General features: G+C 35.6%; 2 protein-coding genes across 2 annotated transcripts; both read left to right on the top strand.

The window, feature by feature from the left end:
* The first annotated feature begins 9528 nt into the window (after positions 1-9528).
* LOC116159983 (dynein regulatory complex subunit 4-like) lies at positions 9529-11443 on the top strand. The gene is made up of 10 exons (XM_031473093.1): positions 9529-9576; positions 9625-9649; positions 9703-9886; positions 9938-10199; positions 10243-10361; positions 10414-10555; positions 10599-10766; positions 10814-10900; positions 10948-11148; positions 11198-11443. The coding sequence occupies exons 1-10, from the start codon at positions 9574-9576 to the stop codon at positions 11426-11428; spliced, it is 1422 nt and encodes a 473-aa protein (XP_031328953.1). The 5' UTR covers positions 9529-9573; the 3' UTR covers positions 11429-11443.
* A 3282-nt stretch (positions 11444-14725) lies between these two features.
* Positions 14726-18472, top strand: LOC116161965 (dynein regulatory complex subunit 4-like). The gene is made up of 10 exons (XM_031475477.1): positions 14726-14731; positions 15212-15254; positions 15302-15491; positions 15540-15801; positions 15849-15967; positions 16016-16157; positions 16205-16372; positions 17850-17936; positions 17979-18173; positions 18227-18472. The coding sequence occupies exons 1-10, from the start codon at positions 14726-14728 to the stop codon at positions 18395-18397; spliced, it is 1383 nt and encodes a 460-aa protein (XP_031331337.1). The 3' UTR covers positions 18398-18472.
* Positions 18473-18889: the final 417 nt, after the last annotated feature.

The raw sequence follows: 18889 nt of genomic DNA, 5'->3' as shown, positions 1-18889 counted from the left end.
ACGAATTTTGTGTATGTTCATTGGCTTGGCTAACGGCAGACGGACGAACAGATTAGCTATGGACTCTAGAATTAAACTTATCTATTATTGTTATTAGGTAATGTTACATGAACTGGTTGAAAATAATAGAGGTTATTATTTGTTGAACTTTTCTCTCACTTTTTTAAGGTATATTTATTTGAATTGCGTTTGTTATGTGCTGATTTGTGTGCCATATTGCCATACTCTTCACGCTTTTATGAGCAAAACAGCTACTAGTCCAGGGTCGATCTATCGGTTTATATAGGAAACCTTGAACAAACTGAAATTTGGTGGGTATATGGGTATAAGTTTGATTTTGGGTCCTTAAAATACCATCAAACTACACCGGTGATTCGCCGTGTCTGTCACCCTTAAATAATCCTCAAAAGAGGTGAGAATTTGACTTTTTTTTTGGTTTTTTGGGTATATATAATTCGGAGTATAATTCCCTATAAGGCAATATTTAGAACGTATATTTTGCCTCGTATTTTTCTGGACGATTAGCAGAGTTATGATATATTCATCTCGCGATGTCCGCTGCTGTTCGTACATTATTCTTTGTGTGACAGGGCTCATATTTTGCAGCCTTCACGATTCTCTGTCAATAACAATGTGATCGTTTTTAGGGCATTTTTGCAAATTTATTTATTTATTATTTATTAGCTTTTATTCTCACTTTGGCCGACCGGCTGGCTGGCTGGCAGCAAATGGGGGCCTGTAGAAGAACACCTGTAGACAGACGAGGAGTGTACATGATGTTGGGTCGGCGAAATCTGGGCGTCATCCTCGAGCGTGTTATACTAACGGGGGGGATTTTTCAGATTTTTGCTATCTTCTTCTACAGCTTTGGACCGATTATTTTAAAATTGTCGTCGGAAAAATCTTGTGAAGACGCACAATTCTTGCGTGACGTCCTAGGGACGAAATTAATCACCTTTTGCAAGCCGCGCATCTTCGAGGGGTAGTCGACTTTCGGCGCCCAAAAGTTTGTTAGAGCTCGATTTTGTGGTCTCTCTTCGTCGTGTCGCCAATAGAAACTCGAGCTATGAAAGGTGTCCCAAAAATTGGAGTACAATTTTGTGGAGGGTGGGTTTTTAGCGAAACGCGGGTAAACGAGACGTTGGAAGCGGGTACCGACAAAGGGAATGTGGTTACCCCCTCCAAGATCTTGCCGATGGTAGAGTCGAAACTTTAAACGCTAATTGCGGGCGAACGGAACGTCGAAAGTGGTTTTACTTAGGTTTAGCTTAGTAATGTCTCTTTGTTCGATTTGTAATTCGCCTTTGGATGCAAAGGACAAAGTTATTGTTTCTCACGGAAGGAAAAGGTATACAAGAGTTATTAGAATAATAGCATCTCTACAAATTTAGGAGAAAATTTTTACCCAATATTTTCTACGTAACGATAACATCAGATACATTTTCTACTAGCAATATGTAGCAAAGCAAAGTTTAAATAACGATTTTAATTTAGCATCGCTTCCGCCGACTTTGGATGCAGCTCAGTACCATGCATCAGGACTTCTTATCAAGTATCAAGATATCAAGATTAATGATTTTTATTTGTCTATCGTTTTAGTTCGTCTATAATTTAATTATTTTTGTATTTTGTACATGAAGGCTTCAAAGCTTGAATACTGACCCGGATCATGTCGTTTTTAAGTTCAAGCATGGTTGAATAAGTTACCAGGGGATAGATTTTAACAGATTCCACAATATCTGCAGTATAAATATCAAGACATATCCCCCTAATGGGTTCTCACCGTGGCCTACGTTAGCTTCGGTTCAAACAAATTGTTTGCATGCTCGAACTGAAAAATGGGTCTAAACTCTAAAGTGTACCCTAGCATGTGGACGGTCAATGGAGTAACTTGATTTAATAAAGCAATTGAACAAGCTGACGAATATATGAAAATATCTAATTAGCTACCTAATTAAAAACTTATGTTATAAGTATTCCTTTGCTTTAACGGATCTTATTTCAGAATATCTACTTCAAAATAAGCCCTATACATATGTATGTAGGTACCTACTACAGTATATTATCGTTTGAATATATTGAAAAAGGGCTGACATTAAAAATAAAGAACGCCACTGTTATTATTTTTTATTTCATTAACTTAGGTACGTGATGAATGTTTTTTTCAAATAGCAACCTAAATTTTTTTAAGCTATTCGAAAGACCTTATTTTTCTGTGTACCACCTATAAAAATTGTGCCAGGTTTTATTACAACAAAACTGAGAAAAAAAATGTCAAAGTTAAAAAACTAAAATATTTTTTTTCGCCAAGACTAAATTAATTCTAATTAGCAATTACAATTATTATTAATAAAATCTAAAATCAATAGACAAACATGAACAAAATTAAAAAAAAAAGAGATCGAGTACTAACCGCGCCCTGGATTCCTAAAATTCGGTGATCGGACGAGAACTGGTGTATTCAATGTGCTATGGCTGTTGTCGAAAAAGCTACTCTTCTAAGGGAAACAATGTAGAATTTTTTTACAAACAGAGCGCACAAAAAAAGATCCAAACGCCACGCGAATTTCGTATTGTTCCAAGTATAACAATAGAATTGAATAAACAAAAATAAATACGGTTTACGGTGGTAACAATTACATACGATAGTTTTGATGCAAGCATTTTTGCATAGAATATTTTGTATAAGTTTCAGAAACGAATTATTGGGGTTTAACTGGATACACGAGACGAAATGGGGTGTAGCCGAGGGCGTATAGGGTCATTTCTTTTGGACTACCAGTGCCGGTATAGTGTAGGGCAACTTAATTTTTTCAAATAGAAGCTTGAATATTCTTATTCTACATCGGAAAATAATACAGTTTCGTGGGAAACGTTTTTGTCTAAACTTATTATTTTTTGAAGACACTCTTCTAACAGGGCTATTTTTGAATTGAGCTAGGAAGCTGTTCTGTCTACATTATATTATTATGATTATAGTGAGACTGCATGAACAGATACGAAAGATTCTGGTAGGAACACGTATAAAAGATGGAAAATGCTACGACTGCATAAATCGAATTCGAGCGTGTATTATAAAGATGTAGGTAATAATTAAGTTTCTCTATTGACAAAAGGAGGTTGAGTGACCAAAAAGGATCTGAAGTCTGAACATTACACACATGAAATGGAATTAACGCCTTTGCGTAGATTGTCCATGCATCCTAAACGCGGGCGGAGGTGCGAATTCTGTTTGCGACGAAATTTTGTGTTTAGGATTTTCTTTCAACATAAAAATCACGAATCCAAAATTTATTTTTTATTATACATGAATCACAATCTCCGTTTTAAACACTCAAATGCGTGCGAAAAAAGGCCTTTAAAACACACGTGCTTTAAAGTTGCTAAGTAACGATACTTCAAGTATGACTTTTGAAACTGTCATCTGGATGAAATAAAAAATCCTCTTAGGTCGCTTTCTGTAAATGCAGAACATTTATTTGGGTTCTACCTATCCTTTGGTTGAAGCTTTCACAAACGCGCGGAATTTAGGGTATGCTTCCAAATCTGTTCCACTTTTTAGTCCCAGCAATAAGTGAAGTTTTGAATGAATGCACCAAAAGATAGAAGATTTAAATACCTTTGACATTTCCTTCATATATGCCAGCATTATCGATGCATTTAAGACTTTATTCGTAAGTAACTGCCTATTCATCCATGGAAACAACTTTTCATATGCTTGATAATAGGCTTTACTGGATTGAGATTTTACACCTACCAACGTTTGTTTAGATTTTACAACAAGCGATTTAATGGACAGTGTATTATCTTTTTCAACGGAAATCGTTTTATTCACGAAGACGACAATTTTTATAAGCAAACGTCAAGTGACATTTCCATGGCAATCGTGAAATTACGAACACCCAGCCCACTTAATTAGACATGTATTCGAGTGTAACGTCGATATGATTTCATTGAATTTCCTATTTTTAAATTCTACTGCAGGTATAATAAAAAATACTATAAGATACACCGTGTATAATTAGTCTTTAAAGCACTTGCAACGTTAAAGGCACTCCGCTTTGCGTCGTGCCCTTAAACTCGTTGCGCGTGCTTTAAAGACTTGATTATACACTTGTATCTTAATATACTATTTAAAATTGGACAAACTGAAACTGCATTGCTCAGACCGCAAAAGTGATCACAATTGCACGAAATTTGGTGGACACACTCACACAACACAGATACATTTTTAAGGGCAGAACAAAAAAGTTCTGCACATATCAATTTCGCTTTGGTGTTATTTTTTAATAAAATACTTCATCCGTGCATAAGGTTATGCATGTAGCCAAGCATAACTTGTTTGTATGGCGTTTGGTGTATTACGTCATAAAAAATTAATTTACTTACGTAAATATTCAATGAGATTTAAAAAGGTATACAGGGTCTTTCTTTTAAAGAGACAATTAGTAGAATAAGTACTTAGTTTTTTCAGTTTTTTTTTAAGAGAAACGCTTTTTTTTCAAATGTAATGTCCCTTTGATATTTCTGATATTAATTTTAGACAAGATTTTCATTCGATTGATATGACATTTTCCTATACCAAAAATTGGTGGTTTTCAAGTTTTTTACATTTTTCTTAATACAGTAATTTTTAATACAAATCATGCTTGCCCCAAACAACCTAAATGCCGTTGCCGTTACATTAAGAGACGCCTTCAACCCAATTCCCATTTAGTTCAATTCATTTTTGGACTCTTCTGGGGACTTCTCTTCCTGTTGCTGCCCTGATTTGAGCCGGTGTTAAGGATCCGAAGGCATTATAGACTCGTTCCGACATATTTTCCTTTGTTGTGATTGGATCTTTGTAGATTACTTGACCCCACAAAAAAAATCCAGAGGCGTCAAATCCGGAAACCTAGGGCGCCCATTATTGCGAAACCACCTATCCAAATATCAAACTTTCTTAAAACTAGGTTATAATTGTGAGCCGGAGCACCATTTTGCTGATACTACACTTTCATTCGTTTAAATTTTCTTCATGGGTCGTCATTGAAAGAACAGAAGTCATCGAAGTTCAACACGTATAGGAAATTTTTCTTTCACTACGTGAGGGTTTTCCGTTGCCCCGTAATGACTATTATACCTGTTGAACATCCCTTTTTTATGAATTTTGTCTCATCGCTCCATATAATATTTGGCAAAAAAAGGTTGCATCTTTTTGTCATTTGAATTTGCTTGGGGGGCTTTAAATGGTGTACAAGTTGAATACAAAGAGATTTGTACTGCTTCAAAATCCTAAACATTGATGAACACCTTAGATCGAAATGTTTTCCAGCATTATTAATGGATGCGATTGGATGAGCTTCAAAAAGTGCCAAAACATTGATTACCATATCTATATTTTCTGTTACGGTATTCTGCCTATTCTGATTCACGTTCTTATGGCACTTTCCATAAGAGTTAAGTTCAAGTAATCTTCGTTACCTAACAGATATTAACTTTCTTCGCGGGTGCAATTCTGAACTTATTCCGAACAAATTCAGAATTTTGGACAATGTGCTTTTAGTTATATTAACCCCGTAAGCCCGGAAACACTGAGATATAAAATGTCAAAGTACCCGCCTTAACTGTACATTTTTTTTCGAAAATACTAATATCTCCAAAACAGTCAAAGACGGCCATAGATATTGTTTAATAAACTGACCTTAATTTTCAAAAAAGGAATCTAAATGTGGAAATGGGGGTTGCCATTTAAAATAAGGAAGTTAGTGATTACTTCCGGTAGCGGTACTGCTATTATTTAAAAAAAATAGTTCATGGTCGAGAACCTTTGTGTGTACATTTTTACAATCGTATCATTTCCACTTTCTTATATCAGGCTAATTATTGTCCCTTTACAAAAAAGACACTGTATATCATATTTCTACATGTAAATTACATGTAGAAGTATGTGTTAAACAGTTCTTATCCTGTAACGGGCGATCAAAAATGAGTTGCTGTCGAGTCGCCTTTGGAAGTTCAAGTTTAAAAGTACGATTTCCCATGCAAACAAAAATTCCAAAGGCGACTCGACAGCAACTCATTTTTGATCGCATTGTATTTCTGTATTTGTACTATATTAAATGTTGGACACACGGTTTAGTTTTTAAGTTTATGAACACTAAAGGTGGGGTTTACGCTATGAGAAACATGATTTATAGTGCAGGGGTTAAGAGCCAAAATAGGTTTCAACCTTGCATTTTGTGATAACTTTATGAAACTTTCAGAGGATGTTCTAGACACCCTAAGGTTCAATTTCAGCTATGCCGCCACCCCCGCAACCCCGGACGGCACTTGCTATAGCGGGTTTCTTAAGCGCAAGGTAGCATTTCAATACCCGCCCATAAAATGGGTCAAAAATGTATGTCCAGGGTTTGTTTTGTATTTTCTTACATCTAGGAAGGTTGAAGGGAATTGTCAAATACCCAGGGAGAATTTATGTAGGGTATTTTACGTGGTTTACCTATTTTTAAGGCGCTTTTAACAGTGCGGGCAGTAAAATCGTGACGGAGACCTCTTTTGGCTGCTCTATTGAATATTATATAGTTAAGTATGCTCTAAACTCTAAAGTATTTATTGGCCTATTTTTAAGGCGCTTTTAACAGTGCGGACTAGGGAATGCAATCCCGCAGCAAAATCTCAATCCCGGTATTTGCGGGATTGTTAGATGTTAATCCCGCGGGATCACGGTATTTGCGGGATCTCGCAAAACTTTAAATAAATTGGCAAATAAGCAATTCTATGCGGTTAACTTCTGTATTAAAATAAATCGCTAATTATCACAATATTTAACAAAAAAAGTACCTTCGGCCTAATTTAGAACTCAAAAAAACCTTACCTGTAAAGCACAAACAGTCTTCTAAAGTGCCTCAAAAATCATAGTACATTTTTAAAGAAAAAGTTTCACAATTATTTAAAAAATAATTCGCCGTTATCAGTTTCATTAACAAAGCAAACAGAGTCGTCCCCTTGGTCGACAAATTCCTCAGTCCCGCAAATCCCGCGGGATCCCGCTCCATTTATGTGCGGGATTAATCTCGCAAAAATGCTGCGGGATCCCGGTATTTCGGGATCCCGCAATCCCGGTATTGCATTAGTTTCTAGTCTATAACTTTTTATTGAGAAGTCTGATCGAAAAAGTACGAATTGTTTTGGGTTCTACGCATCAAAATTAATAAGAAAAAGTGTTTTCCCGAGAAATTTTGGTGCAGTCGATTTTTGGTAAAAAAGGAAGGTTATACATTGCCTTTTTTTGAGGCCCTCAAAAAAAATTCTCTCAGATCGACCCGGAAAAAAATTTTTCTTATAGATTGTGGCCTGTAGAATCTATAATTTCAAACAGGTCCCAGATTGGGCTGCTAGTTCAAAAGTTACAGCCCTTTGAATTTTCATTCGAAATTGGTTTCTAGTCTATAACTTTTTATTGAGAAGTCTGATCGAAAAAGTACGAATTGTTTTGGATTCTACGCACCAAAATTAGTGAGAAAAAGTGTTTTCCCGAGAAATTTTGGCGCAGTCGATTTTTGGTAAAAAAGGAAGGTTATACACTGCCTTTTTTTGAGGCCCTAAAAAAAATTGTCTCAGATCGACCCGGAAAAAAAATTTTCTTATAGAATGTGGCCTGTAGAATCCATAATTTCAAACAGTTCCAAGATTGGGCTACTAGTTCCAAAGTTACAGCCCTTTGAATTTTTTTTTCGAAATTGGTTTCTAGTCTATAACTTTTGATTGAGAAGTCTGATCGAAAAAGTACGAATTGTTTTGGATTCTACGCACCAAAATTAATAAGAAAAAGTGTTTTCCCGAGAAATTTTGGTGCAGTCGATTTTTGGTAAAAAAGGAAGGTTATACACTGCCTTTTTTTGAGGCCCTCAAAAAAAATTCTCTCAGATCGACCCGGAAAAAAATTTTTCTTATAGATTGTGGCCTGTAGAATCCATAATTTCAAACAGTTCCAAGATTGGGCTACTAGTTCAAAAGTTACAGCCCTTTGAATTTTCTTTCGAAATTGGTTTCTAGTCTATAACTTTTTATTGAGAAGTCTGATCTAAAAAGTACGAATTGTTTTGGATTCTACGCACCAAAATTAATAAGAAAAAGTGTTTTCCCGAGAAATTTTGGTGCAGTCGATATTTGATAAAAAAGGAAGGGTCTACACTGCCTTTTTTGAGGCCCTCAAAAAAATTGTCTCAGATCGACCCGGAAAAAAATTTTTCTTGTAGAATGTGGCCTGAGAATCTATAATTTCACAAACAGGTCCCAGCATTGGGCTGCTAGTTCAAAAAGTTCACAGCCCTTTTTGAATTTTCATTCGAAAATTTGTTTTCCTAGTCTATAACTTTTTATTGAGAAGTCTGATCGAAAAATAACGAAATTGTTTGGATTCTACGCACCAAATTAAATGAGAAAAAGTGTTTTTCCCCGAGCAAAATTTTTGGCGCAGTCGATTTTTGGGTAAAAAAAGGAAGGTTATACCGCCTTTTTTGAGGCCTAAAAAAATTGTCCTCAGATCGACCCGGAAAAAATTTTTCTTAATAGATTGTGGCCTGTAGAATCCAATAATTTCAAACAGTTCCCAAAGATTGGGCCTCACAGTTCAAAGTTTACAGCCCTTTTGAATTTTCTTCGAAATTGGTTTCTAGTCATAACTTGATTGAGAAAGTCTGAATCGAAATAAGTTACGAATTGTTTTGGAATTCTACGCCTACCCAAATTATTGAGAAAAAGTGTGTTCCGAGAAATTTGGCGGCAGTCCGATTTTTGGTAAAAAAGGAAGGTTATACACTGCCTTTTTTTTGAGGCCCTCCAAAAAAAATGGTCTCCGATCGACCCGGAAAAAAATTTTTCTTATAGAATGTGGCCTGTAGAATCCAAAGATGCAGCTGTGCCAAGTCCGACATGCCCTGCACCGAATTGTGCGACTGCGGAGACGAGTGTTCTCAAGATAGGGTTCAATAATTTTAGTGCCGTAGTTATCGTTAACTTTACTTTCAGCATTGTAAAGTCTCAATAAATACTTTAGAGCGTAGTTAAATATATAATATTCAATAGAGCAGCCAAAAGAGGTCTCCGTCACGATTTTACTGCCCGCACTGTTAAAAGCGCCTTAAAAATAAGCAAACCAGGTAAAATACCCTACATAAATTCTCCATGGGTATTTGACAATTCCCTTCAACCCTCCTAGATGTAAGAAAGTACAAAACAAACCCTGGATATACATTTTTGACCCATTTTATGGGCGGGTATTGAAATGCTACCTGGCACTTAAGAAACCCGCTATAGCAAGTGCCGTTCGGGGTTGCGGGAGTGGCGGCATAGCTGAAATTAAACCTTAGGGTGTCTAGAACATCCTCTGAAAGTTTCATAAAGTTATCACAAAATGCAATGTTGAACCTATAACCCCCGCACTATTATGTGAATACCTTGAAATACCTAAAAATTACATGTAAAAATTTTATCGTCCAAAACGGACTTTAGTTCAGTAACAAAATGTGTTTGACACAAACTTTGACACTGAATGTGAGTGTGACATTAGCATCATTGGTTTTAAAAATGGTAAAATTCGAAATATATTCTTTTCTGTCTAATTCCGTGTTTTTATAGCCACCAAAGAAAAAGCAGGGAGTAGGTGAGTAAAATGGTTTCAAAGCACCTTGTTGTATATTATTAGCATCTCCGCAGTAATCGATGGAGTGGACACGACCTCCATGACTAGAGAGCAAATCGAGGTATTTGCTCTTAATATAAAGGAACAAAATGAACGAGAACGAGAACAACGGAATTTCTTCCAATTGGAACGAGATAAAATACGTACATTTTGGGAAATTACAAGAAATGAATTGGAAGAGTCCAGGGCAAAACTGAGGTAATCGCGATTTTGGAACGGGTTTGTGATATTCTGTTCAAATGTGTTTAGAAATAAAGATCGCCAAATTGAGGAGGCGGCGGAAAAGAATTACGAAGAGCTGCGATTTTACAAGCAGAAAGTGAAGCATCATCAGTATGAACATCAGAATGATCTCACGCAATGCAAGACTGATGCTGTTACTTCCTTGAAAAAAGCAACCGACGATCACGCGCAGCAAGAATGGGAGATTTTGAAAGATAAGAGGGATTTGAAAATTTCAAATAGACAGCAGGAGGTGGCAAGCCAAGAGCAGTTGAGAGCGTTTCAAATTGTAATAGCGACCTTTCGTGTCTTGGAAGTTACACTTTTTTTAGGAGCACAGCAGGCTAGTAGATGAAGCGCGAAAGGATTTTGAAAACAAAGCCAGAGAAACTGAATTAAAATACGAGAAGAAATTTAATTTGCTTAAACACGAATTGGATACCAAACACAAGTACGTGTTGTATTTCTATCTTTACCAATCTTGTATAGTTTCTTACCAAAAGAATGGAGATGGCCGAAGTTGACGAGAGAAAAAATAAGCAAATATCCGAATTGAAGGACTACCACGAGAAATCCTTCATAGAAATGAAGAACTACTACAACGATATTACGTTAAACAACTTGGCACTGATAAGCAGCTTGAAGGTAGAGTCGTTAGCGAGCTGCCAATTAACGTCTAGATTTATAGGAACAAATGGAAGGGATGCAAAAACAAAATGAAAGGATGACTAAACAGGTCGCAGACTTAACGAGCGAAAATTCTAAGTTAGCAGGACCTTTAAGGGTAGCCTTATCGGATTTGGCGCAGTATAAAAGAGAAATGCAAAATTACGAAAAGGATAAGATATCTTTAGCGGTAATAACCATCCATAAAGCAAAAACTTGTTATCGTCTCGCTTGTAGAACACGAAAGCGAAATTATTCGAGACCAAAAAGGAGTTGGACAATTTAGTATGGACGAACACTGCTCTTGAGCTACGTTTCGAAAAGGTATCACTCTTTATTTCAGTTACTGATATTTATACACTTTGCAACAGCTGCAAGCGGAGCGTGACACACTGGAAAGCCGATTTGTAAAGGCAATTCTTGAAGTTCAGCAAAAAACTTCTTTAAAGAACGAATTGCTACACAGGAGAGTGCAGACGCTACACCACGAGGCGGAAGTAAAGGAAGCGGCCATAGGTTTGTTAAGCACAGCCGCCAAAGAGACGCCAAAAATACAGTATCAAAGCTTGGAGGTATACCTTTCTTCTGCTAATGTTTATGACGAACATAAAAATATTGTAGAAATTGTTAGTCGACAAGAATTCAAAAATTAAAGATTTGGAGTACGAGCTGGCGATGGTATGCAAAGCACACGATGACATGCTCGAAACGTACGAAGAGAAACTTATCGAGTACGGAATTCCAAAAAAAGAATTAGGCTTCAAACCAATGAGATTTTTGCCTAAAGGTCAGAGTGGATTGGCAAGGGGCCCCGCAGGACTTGTTACAAAGAATAATAGACGTCCGCAATAAATGTGTTCTTATGTGCTGAAGTGATTTCTTCTTAAGTATCAAATTAAGGGTAATATAGGGACCAGTAGTGGGGTGACACAAACATGAAAACGGCTGTTAGTCATAACAGCACCAATTGTAGGTTTTAGTTCTATGGATTCAACCTTTTCGGCAAATTCCTTGCAACTATACTCTACAAAATCTACTACCATACTGTTTTCTGTCTTTAAAATTAGTATTAATACTCATAATCAAACAATAATTTTCAAAGACGTCAAAAACCTAATACTATACCGGGTGTTAATTAATTGAGTGCCGATAATGCAGAGTGTGAATCCTCGGTTGATTTTAAGGAGAATAGTTTTTTATTAACATATGTCCTAAACCTCTTACCTTTGATCCAGAGGGTGTTACAATTTTAAGAAATAAGTGAGTTTTTTGTCATAATTTTTTATCACTATTAGATATTTATGAAATTTTGTACACACCTTTTCATCATTAAGGAGCATTTTTTGACATAAAAGATTTTTTAAATTTTCACCATTGAACTGAAGAAAAAAAATTTTGGCTTTTATTTTTTTACGCAAAAACGGTACGTCGTACGAAAGTAAGTCTAGGGACTAGTGATTCACACCCTGTATTATCGGCGCTCATTTAATTAACACCCTGAAATGAAGACAGTTTTCGCCTTATAGCGAGTAACTTCCGTTCATTTTCCATGAATTGATTGGTACTTCCCGAAAGATCATGTAACGGACTATTTATGTGTAAAATACGTAAGATTCTTATAAAAAGGAAATTTAGCATTTATTTATTTATTTTGGTCTTTATTTTTAAGTGGGCGGAGTTTCAGCTAAGGCTGCTCTACCAACCCAACCCACTAACCCACTATACATTTACAAATGCCCATGCCCGAATCCGGATTCTAACCAGAGACCCTTAGTACCGCAGTCTCGTTTCCACGTCCCTGCGCCACACAAGCCGTCAGCATTGCGTAGTATATGCATGCGTACACATGATGTTTAAAATATGCGATATGTTTGCCTTCACTAAAAGAATGTTTGGTTAAATTTTAAAAAAATATCTCCATAAATAAGAATGACATTGTGCAGGGCACATTTGATTTTTACAATATGCGATATCCTTGCATTTACTAGAAAAATCTTTCGTTAATATTTCAAAAAAATATCTATATAAATAAGAAAGTTCATATTGCGCACTCTGCGCATGCGCACATATACTTTTTGCAATATGCGTGTTTTTACTGGAAGCATCGGTGGTTAAAATTTCAAAAAATTACTCCATAAATGAGAAAGTTGATATTGTGCAATCTGCGCATGCTCACATTAATCGTCAAGATTTTTCTTGGCTCACATGCCAGAGCTACAGAATGCAAAAAGAGCGTACTAAATATCTTGAAAACTGTAGTAGCCAAGGCCTCGGACGGACGGAACGGACGAACTTATCCGCGGCGGTGCGGGCGAAGCACCTTTTTCGCTCACTTTGATTTAAATAGGCATTCACACACTTGAGTGAAGCGCGGCGCGGCGTATCGACGTATGAAATCAATGTGAGCGAAAAAGGCGCTTCGCCGAGCCGCGCTTATGTGTGCGGCGACCTTAAAGTTGCATGCGTATATTCACTAATAACTGACGAAATAGCAACTGCATTAATTTACATGACATTTTCTAGAAATATGAAATATGCCAAAATAATTCTTAGGTATATGTTTTTTTATTGATATTGATTTTATTTAAACATTATGTAAAATATTTTGAACATTTAAAAAGGTTAAAGATTTAGGAGAGGAAGAAACTTACATCTAAAGCGATTGTAGAAGGAAAAGTGTCCATAACGCTAGCAGCACTGCCGCGCTGAATGGCCAGACTCAGTTTCTGAATTAGGAAGGTTTTCGAACGGGCCTAAACTATTCACAAACTGCATTATTTAGAGTGAAGTATGTACAGTGTGCCCCATTTTGGTTGAGTCTACAGTGCATCTCTGCTATTTTTAAAGATAGAGATTTGCCGTTTTCTCGACCCTGTGCCACTTTTTTGTAAAACTTTTAATACCACAGACACAATCAATCTAGCTACGTTTGTTTCGGAAATCAGGGTTAAAAACAAAAAGATGTTCTCACATCTTAATAACCATTGTAAGATAGAAAAAAGGTAAAAACTGTTTATTTTAGATATTTTACATAGAATCCAGTGGCGTAGTAACAAAAATTTTGCTCACCGTTTCTGACATTTGACCCAAAGTTGAAATTACTTCAATGCAACACCCTTTATATCTTAACGTAAATTTTTTTGAATTATTTTTCTTGATTACATTGAAGTATCACAACCTATTTTTTTTTTAATTTTAGCCAAGAATCAAAAATAAAAACCTTCCTTTATACGGTTTTTAAATAGTACGCTATATAGTTATGATGATTTTGTTTTGATTATTGTATCCATGGCAGCCGATATACCAATCAATAAAAATGGCAAAGATGCCATTTCAAAATTTTGAAAAATAGTTATGTATGTTAAAAAATTGTATATAAAATTATGTATATAAATAAATATAGATTGTGATACATCAATGTAATTAGGAAAACCAATTTCCAATTTTTTAAATTGACGTTAAGATATATAGCGTGTTGCATTGAAAAAATACCAACATTGGGCCTAATCTCAGATATTGTGATTCGTTTTTATCCTGAATCTCAGAAACAAACGTGGTTAGATTTGTTCTGTTTGTGGTATAAAAAGTTTCACAAAAAAGTGGCATAGGGTCGCCAAAACCGCAAGTCTGTATCTTCAAAAACAGCGGAGATACACCGCAGTCTCAACCAAAATATTGACACACGGTACAGTAAAATACTTATTTATTATTATTATTGTATTAAAAGGTAATGGCCCTAATACGCATATTTTGTTAAAAACAATTTGTCGTCTGAATGAGTAGAAGACCAATGCAGGTGTTGCTATATAGTCTCTTAAGATTTTAGGTTGATTTTACATGTAGAAAGAAATGAGTAGAAGGTTTAAAAAACACTATTTTTTGGTCAACTTTAACATATACAGTGTGAATAAAAAGTAAGAGACTTTGATACTATCTAACATTGCCAAAAAAATATAGGTTGCCGTTTGACATTTTTTACGATAGGGACACACAATCACTGCGGAGGAAAGAGGTATGGTCAAAACAAGTGAGAAAGTCAAATTTATAACAAAGAAAGAACAAAATTCGGTTATCAATAATCATATGTAGGTATATGTTCCCAGCAATCTGTATAATTCAGGTATTTTATACAATACCCTAGGCTAGGCAATGTGGGTAATTTAGAATCTGTTTAGGAAATATTCATAACGGCTAGGCATTGTGTTAAATTTGGGATGCATTTTCTTTTAAAACTTGACCGAAGGGAAACTACTTCTGCCATCATAAAATTGTTTCCTTCTCTTAATTATACACATTGCCTAGGTATTGTATAGAATACTTGAATTATACAGATTCCAGGTAATTTATACAAATCTTACATTGTATGACACAATACATTGTTGAACAAATCTATCACGCACGTTGAACGATCATAAATTTCTCCTATAAACGAAATCTTATAGTTATGAATGTTATGATTAATAATAATGAATTAAAAGAAAACTGTGTCCGCTCCTTTGTTTCCTGGGTAACCGTTAGATCAATATTAATTTAATAGCAACGTATAGTCTTCACCGCGACTACGTTTTTAAAATATGGCAAGTATTTATAATTTAAAAATGCGTGATATTAATCTTATAGGTTTCTTAAATACAGGGACCAAAGAAGAAAGGAGGGAAAGTTAAAAGCGGCGGGGCAGGTAAATGTGAATGTTCAAAAGTCGCGCATAGCACAAATGCTTTTCAGGAGGAATAATTGACGGGGTTGATATTAGTCAAATGAGCAGGGAGCAGTTAGAAGCGTTCTGCTATCGTATTAGGGAAGAAAATGAGCGAGAACGAGAAGAGCGTAATTTCTTTCAGATAGAAAGGGATAAGCTGCGTAATTTTTGGGAAATTACTAAGAATGAGTTAGAGGAAGTTAGGGCAAAGCTTAGGTAAGGCTTATGTAGTTTGTTTTGTGTGTCATTCTTGAAGAAATTCAGAAATAAAGATCGCGACGTTGAAGAATCGGATGAAAAGAATGAGGAGCAGGTGAAATTCTATAAGCAGCAAGTTAAGCACTTGAAATATGAACATCAGTCCAATTTAACCGAATGTAAGGCGGAAGGATTGGTCGCGTTGAAGATGGCTCAGGATGAGCACATTCTGAAGGAACGGGAATTACTGACCGATAACGAAGAGCTGAAGAGAAAAATACGCGAACAAAACAATGCCTATGAGGACTTAATTAAAGCGTTAAAGCTTGCAAGTGTCTCCACGCGCTAATCATAATAATTAACGCTTTCTTGCAGAAACACAGCGAAGAGGGCAGTCGCATTATGCAGAAATTTGAAAATAGAGCTAAAGAAATTGAGCTCAAGTATTCGAAGAGGTTTTCGGAAGTTATTGCAGAATTGGAAACGCAAAGAAGGTTAAAGTTCTCCGGTAAAGTTTGCATCAACCAATTTGTGAGTTGCAGAATGGAAATATCGGAAGTGGAAGAAAGAAAAAATGCCCAAATCTCTGCCTTAATTAGTGATCACCAATCCGAGTACACCGAGATGAAAAACTACTTCAACGATATAACGCTTAATAATCTAGCTTTAATTAGCAGCTTAAAGGTCGGTGTAATTTCAAGGCGGAAAGTTCATCACAGTTTTTTTTACAGGAGCAGATGTCGATGTTGCGAAAACAGGCCGATGAATCCACGAAAACGGCTGCCGCGATATCTAGCGAAAATCGTAAATTAAGCGAGCCCCTGCACAAAGCAGAAAATGAACTGGTAGACCTTAGAAAACAATTAAAAAATTATAAGAAGGATAAATTGGCCTTTGATGTGAGTATTCGAACCTTTTGGGGTGTCTGTTTGACGACTTAATGGACTGAAATTTATCATAAAATACTACACAGTTTCGGGGTTAAATTCCATATTAAATCACTTCAAGTGTCACGGTTTTTTTTCGATAAGTAGTAAACCGTAAACACCAATAATGCTTCGTAACGGAGAGAATAAATCGTTACAAGATAATTTGGGAAGATTTTTCACCAGAAACGTGCCGAACGTTTACTTAGAAATAATTAAACGTTACGTAGCAAAATAGATTTTTCAGGAAATTTAAAAATTATTACGAGAATTATTTCCAGTAAAGTAAGAACATTTTCAAGACAATAACTAGCATATGCTTGTCTAGGTTGTAGATCGCAACAGTTACTTGATAATTCTGCATCCTCAATTTGAATTATGTCTCTCTCCTACCATACAGTACAAGGTTTGTCATAGTCACACCACTTCCCACGATCATTCAATTCGAAATTGAAGAAATTTCATATTTTTCTGTTCCTTGCAACAATTTTATTAAGATACTCACAATCAAAATGCTTTAAATAATAAATAAATAATAGCGTATATATTGCTCAACAGTAAAACACGGTTTACAGACCAAATAAATTAAAAAATAACGAATAGATAACTTAATAATGATTTATTAGTATTTTACCTCAACTTTATTTGGAAGACACCATACAGAATAAGAAAATTCCAATTACGTGTCACTGGAGCCCTGAACATACATTAGGGCTTATGATCTAATTTGATTAACTATTAAGAGGATTGTGAAAAAAGGCGATATCATTCACCCCATGTTGCTGAAATGTTCAATCCTGTAACGATTATAAAAATGTATGGACTATTTTCGCCAACAGGAAAGTTTCTTATGTATCCATCTTCTAATTCACATTCGATGGCTTTACTATCCATTAAGAGTTCGGCTTTCCATTTTTCCTGCAACACTTCGGCTTCAACGTCGTCTTTTCTCTGTAATCATTGAATAAATTATTCAATGCTGTAACGCAAGAACTTTATTTACACATTTTGTTGTTTGGGCTCTCCAGTATGAATTACAACTTCGTTCGCACCCTTGAATGCAAATATTGCCATTTGCACCAAAGCAGTCACGTTTGGGTCATCGAAAGTCTTAGGGACTGGCGAAAACTCTCCACTTTTTCTTCCTTCTGTCATTGAATAAAACTTAATTTTTTATTCAATGCTTCTATTTAAATTTCATATTTGTATCTTATTTACCACGAAATCAGTCACAATCTCGTCTATAACAAAATTGAGTGTTTTTTTTTCTATTTTAGTTTATGTTTTTTTTCAAATCTACCCCGATCGCAACTACTAAATAAATTAGATGGGAATTACCTAAGGTTCTCAAATTTTAAAAATAGGTATTTTATTTGAACAACCATACGACACCGTATGCTGTGTTGCCTGGCAACTGCAACGCAATTCGTAATTTAAGTACCATTTTTAGAACACAAAAGCAAAACTACATGATCTAAAGAAGGAATATGACGCACTGAAATGGTCAAACGAAGTCCTAAATTTACGATTTGAAAAGGTAGAAGTTTAATTGCAGCGTGCCAAATGTATTCGTATAAAGTTACAGGAAGAACGCAAAAAACTTTACGGCAAATTCGTTCAGGCAGTTCTTGAAATACAACAAAAAAGCAGTTTAAAAAATGCCCACCTTCAAAAACGCGTACAAGTTCTCTCTGACGTGGCCGAATACAAGGAGTCTGTCATTATTGAATTAACGTCATCTTCAGAAATTCCATCGCAACATAAAAAGTTTGAGGTTGCCGCTACTAAATTTACCTACTAGGTATCTATTTATTGTTTAAATTGTAGGACCTTCTGGCCAACAAAAACTTAATCGTCAAAAATTTAAAAGAGGAGCTTTCGAAAACGTGCCAGGCTTACAATGAGCTTCTTGAAATGTACCAGCAGCAATTTGGAGAGTCTGGTTTGATACCCAGAAGTGTGGCATGTAGTGACGATGGGGAACCATATTCACCATAAGATGAAACTGCAGTAAATGGGAGAATGAGACAGTTGCCAATAACGTGTAAAACAATAACAACTAAAATAAATCCTTGAGACATAATTTTGTATTATTAAGTTGTATGCGCAAAAAATGCATTGTAAATTGTAAACACATTACTTAGCAACTTACAAAAATGTTCCGGCTTAGTCACACAATAATTGGAATAGCTCTGAAGGTAATTACAACGTGTTATTGTTTTGCCCATATTTTAGATACCTCCCGAAGTAACACGCAATACTAGTTAAAGGAACGGAACGTAAATAAATCTTCCACAAGTAATGAAATCTATAATATTAAAAAAAAAGTAGGCTCCATTGTATAATAGTAAGAAAACAATTGATGACTAAAGCTGCTGACTATTTTGGTTCCATGGAAATAAAATTTTAGTTCTTTACATGAGGTAATGTTTGCCTTAAGTCAAGGGTTTCTGATCCCCCATACATATGTCTGCGGACGGAATTTGTTCT

Source organism: Photinus pyralis, unplaced genomic scaffold, assembly GCF_008802855.1.
Source record: "Photinus pyralis isolate 1611_PpyrPB1 unplaced genomic scaffold, Ppyr1.3 Ppyr1.4_LG1, whole genome shotgun sequence".
Lineage (NCBI taxonomy): Eukaryota > Metazoa > Arthropoda > Insecta > Coleoptera > Lampyridae > Photinus > Photinus pyralis.
This window is presented reverse-complemented; position numbering and strand designations above follow the sequence as displayed.

Bases quoted from the DNA above. Each gene is read 5' to 3' on its own strand.
- LOC116159983 (XM_031473093.1), top strand. The intron at 9,887-9,937 runs GTAATCGCGATT...AAATGTGTTTAG, and splicing joins GAGTCCAGGGCAAAACTGAG to AAATAAAGATCGCCAAATTG. The intron at 11,149-11,197 runs GTATACCTTTCT...AAAATATTGTAG, and splicing joins TACAGTATCAAAGCTTGGAG to AAATTGTTAGTCGACAAGAA.
- LOC116161965 (XM_031475477.1), top strand. The intron at 15,255-15,301 runs GTAAATGTGAAT...AATGCTTTTCAG, and splicing joins AGTTAAAAGCGGCGGGGCAG to GAGGAATAATTGACGGGGTT. The intron at 15,802-15,848 runs GCAAGTGTCTCC...GCTTTCTTGCAG, and splicing joins TAATTAAAGCGTTAAAGCTT to AAACACAGCGAAGAGGGCAG.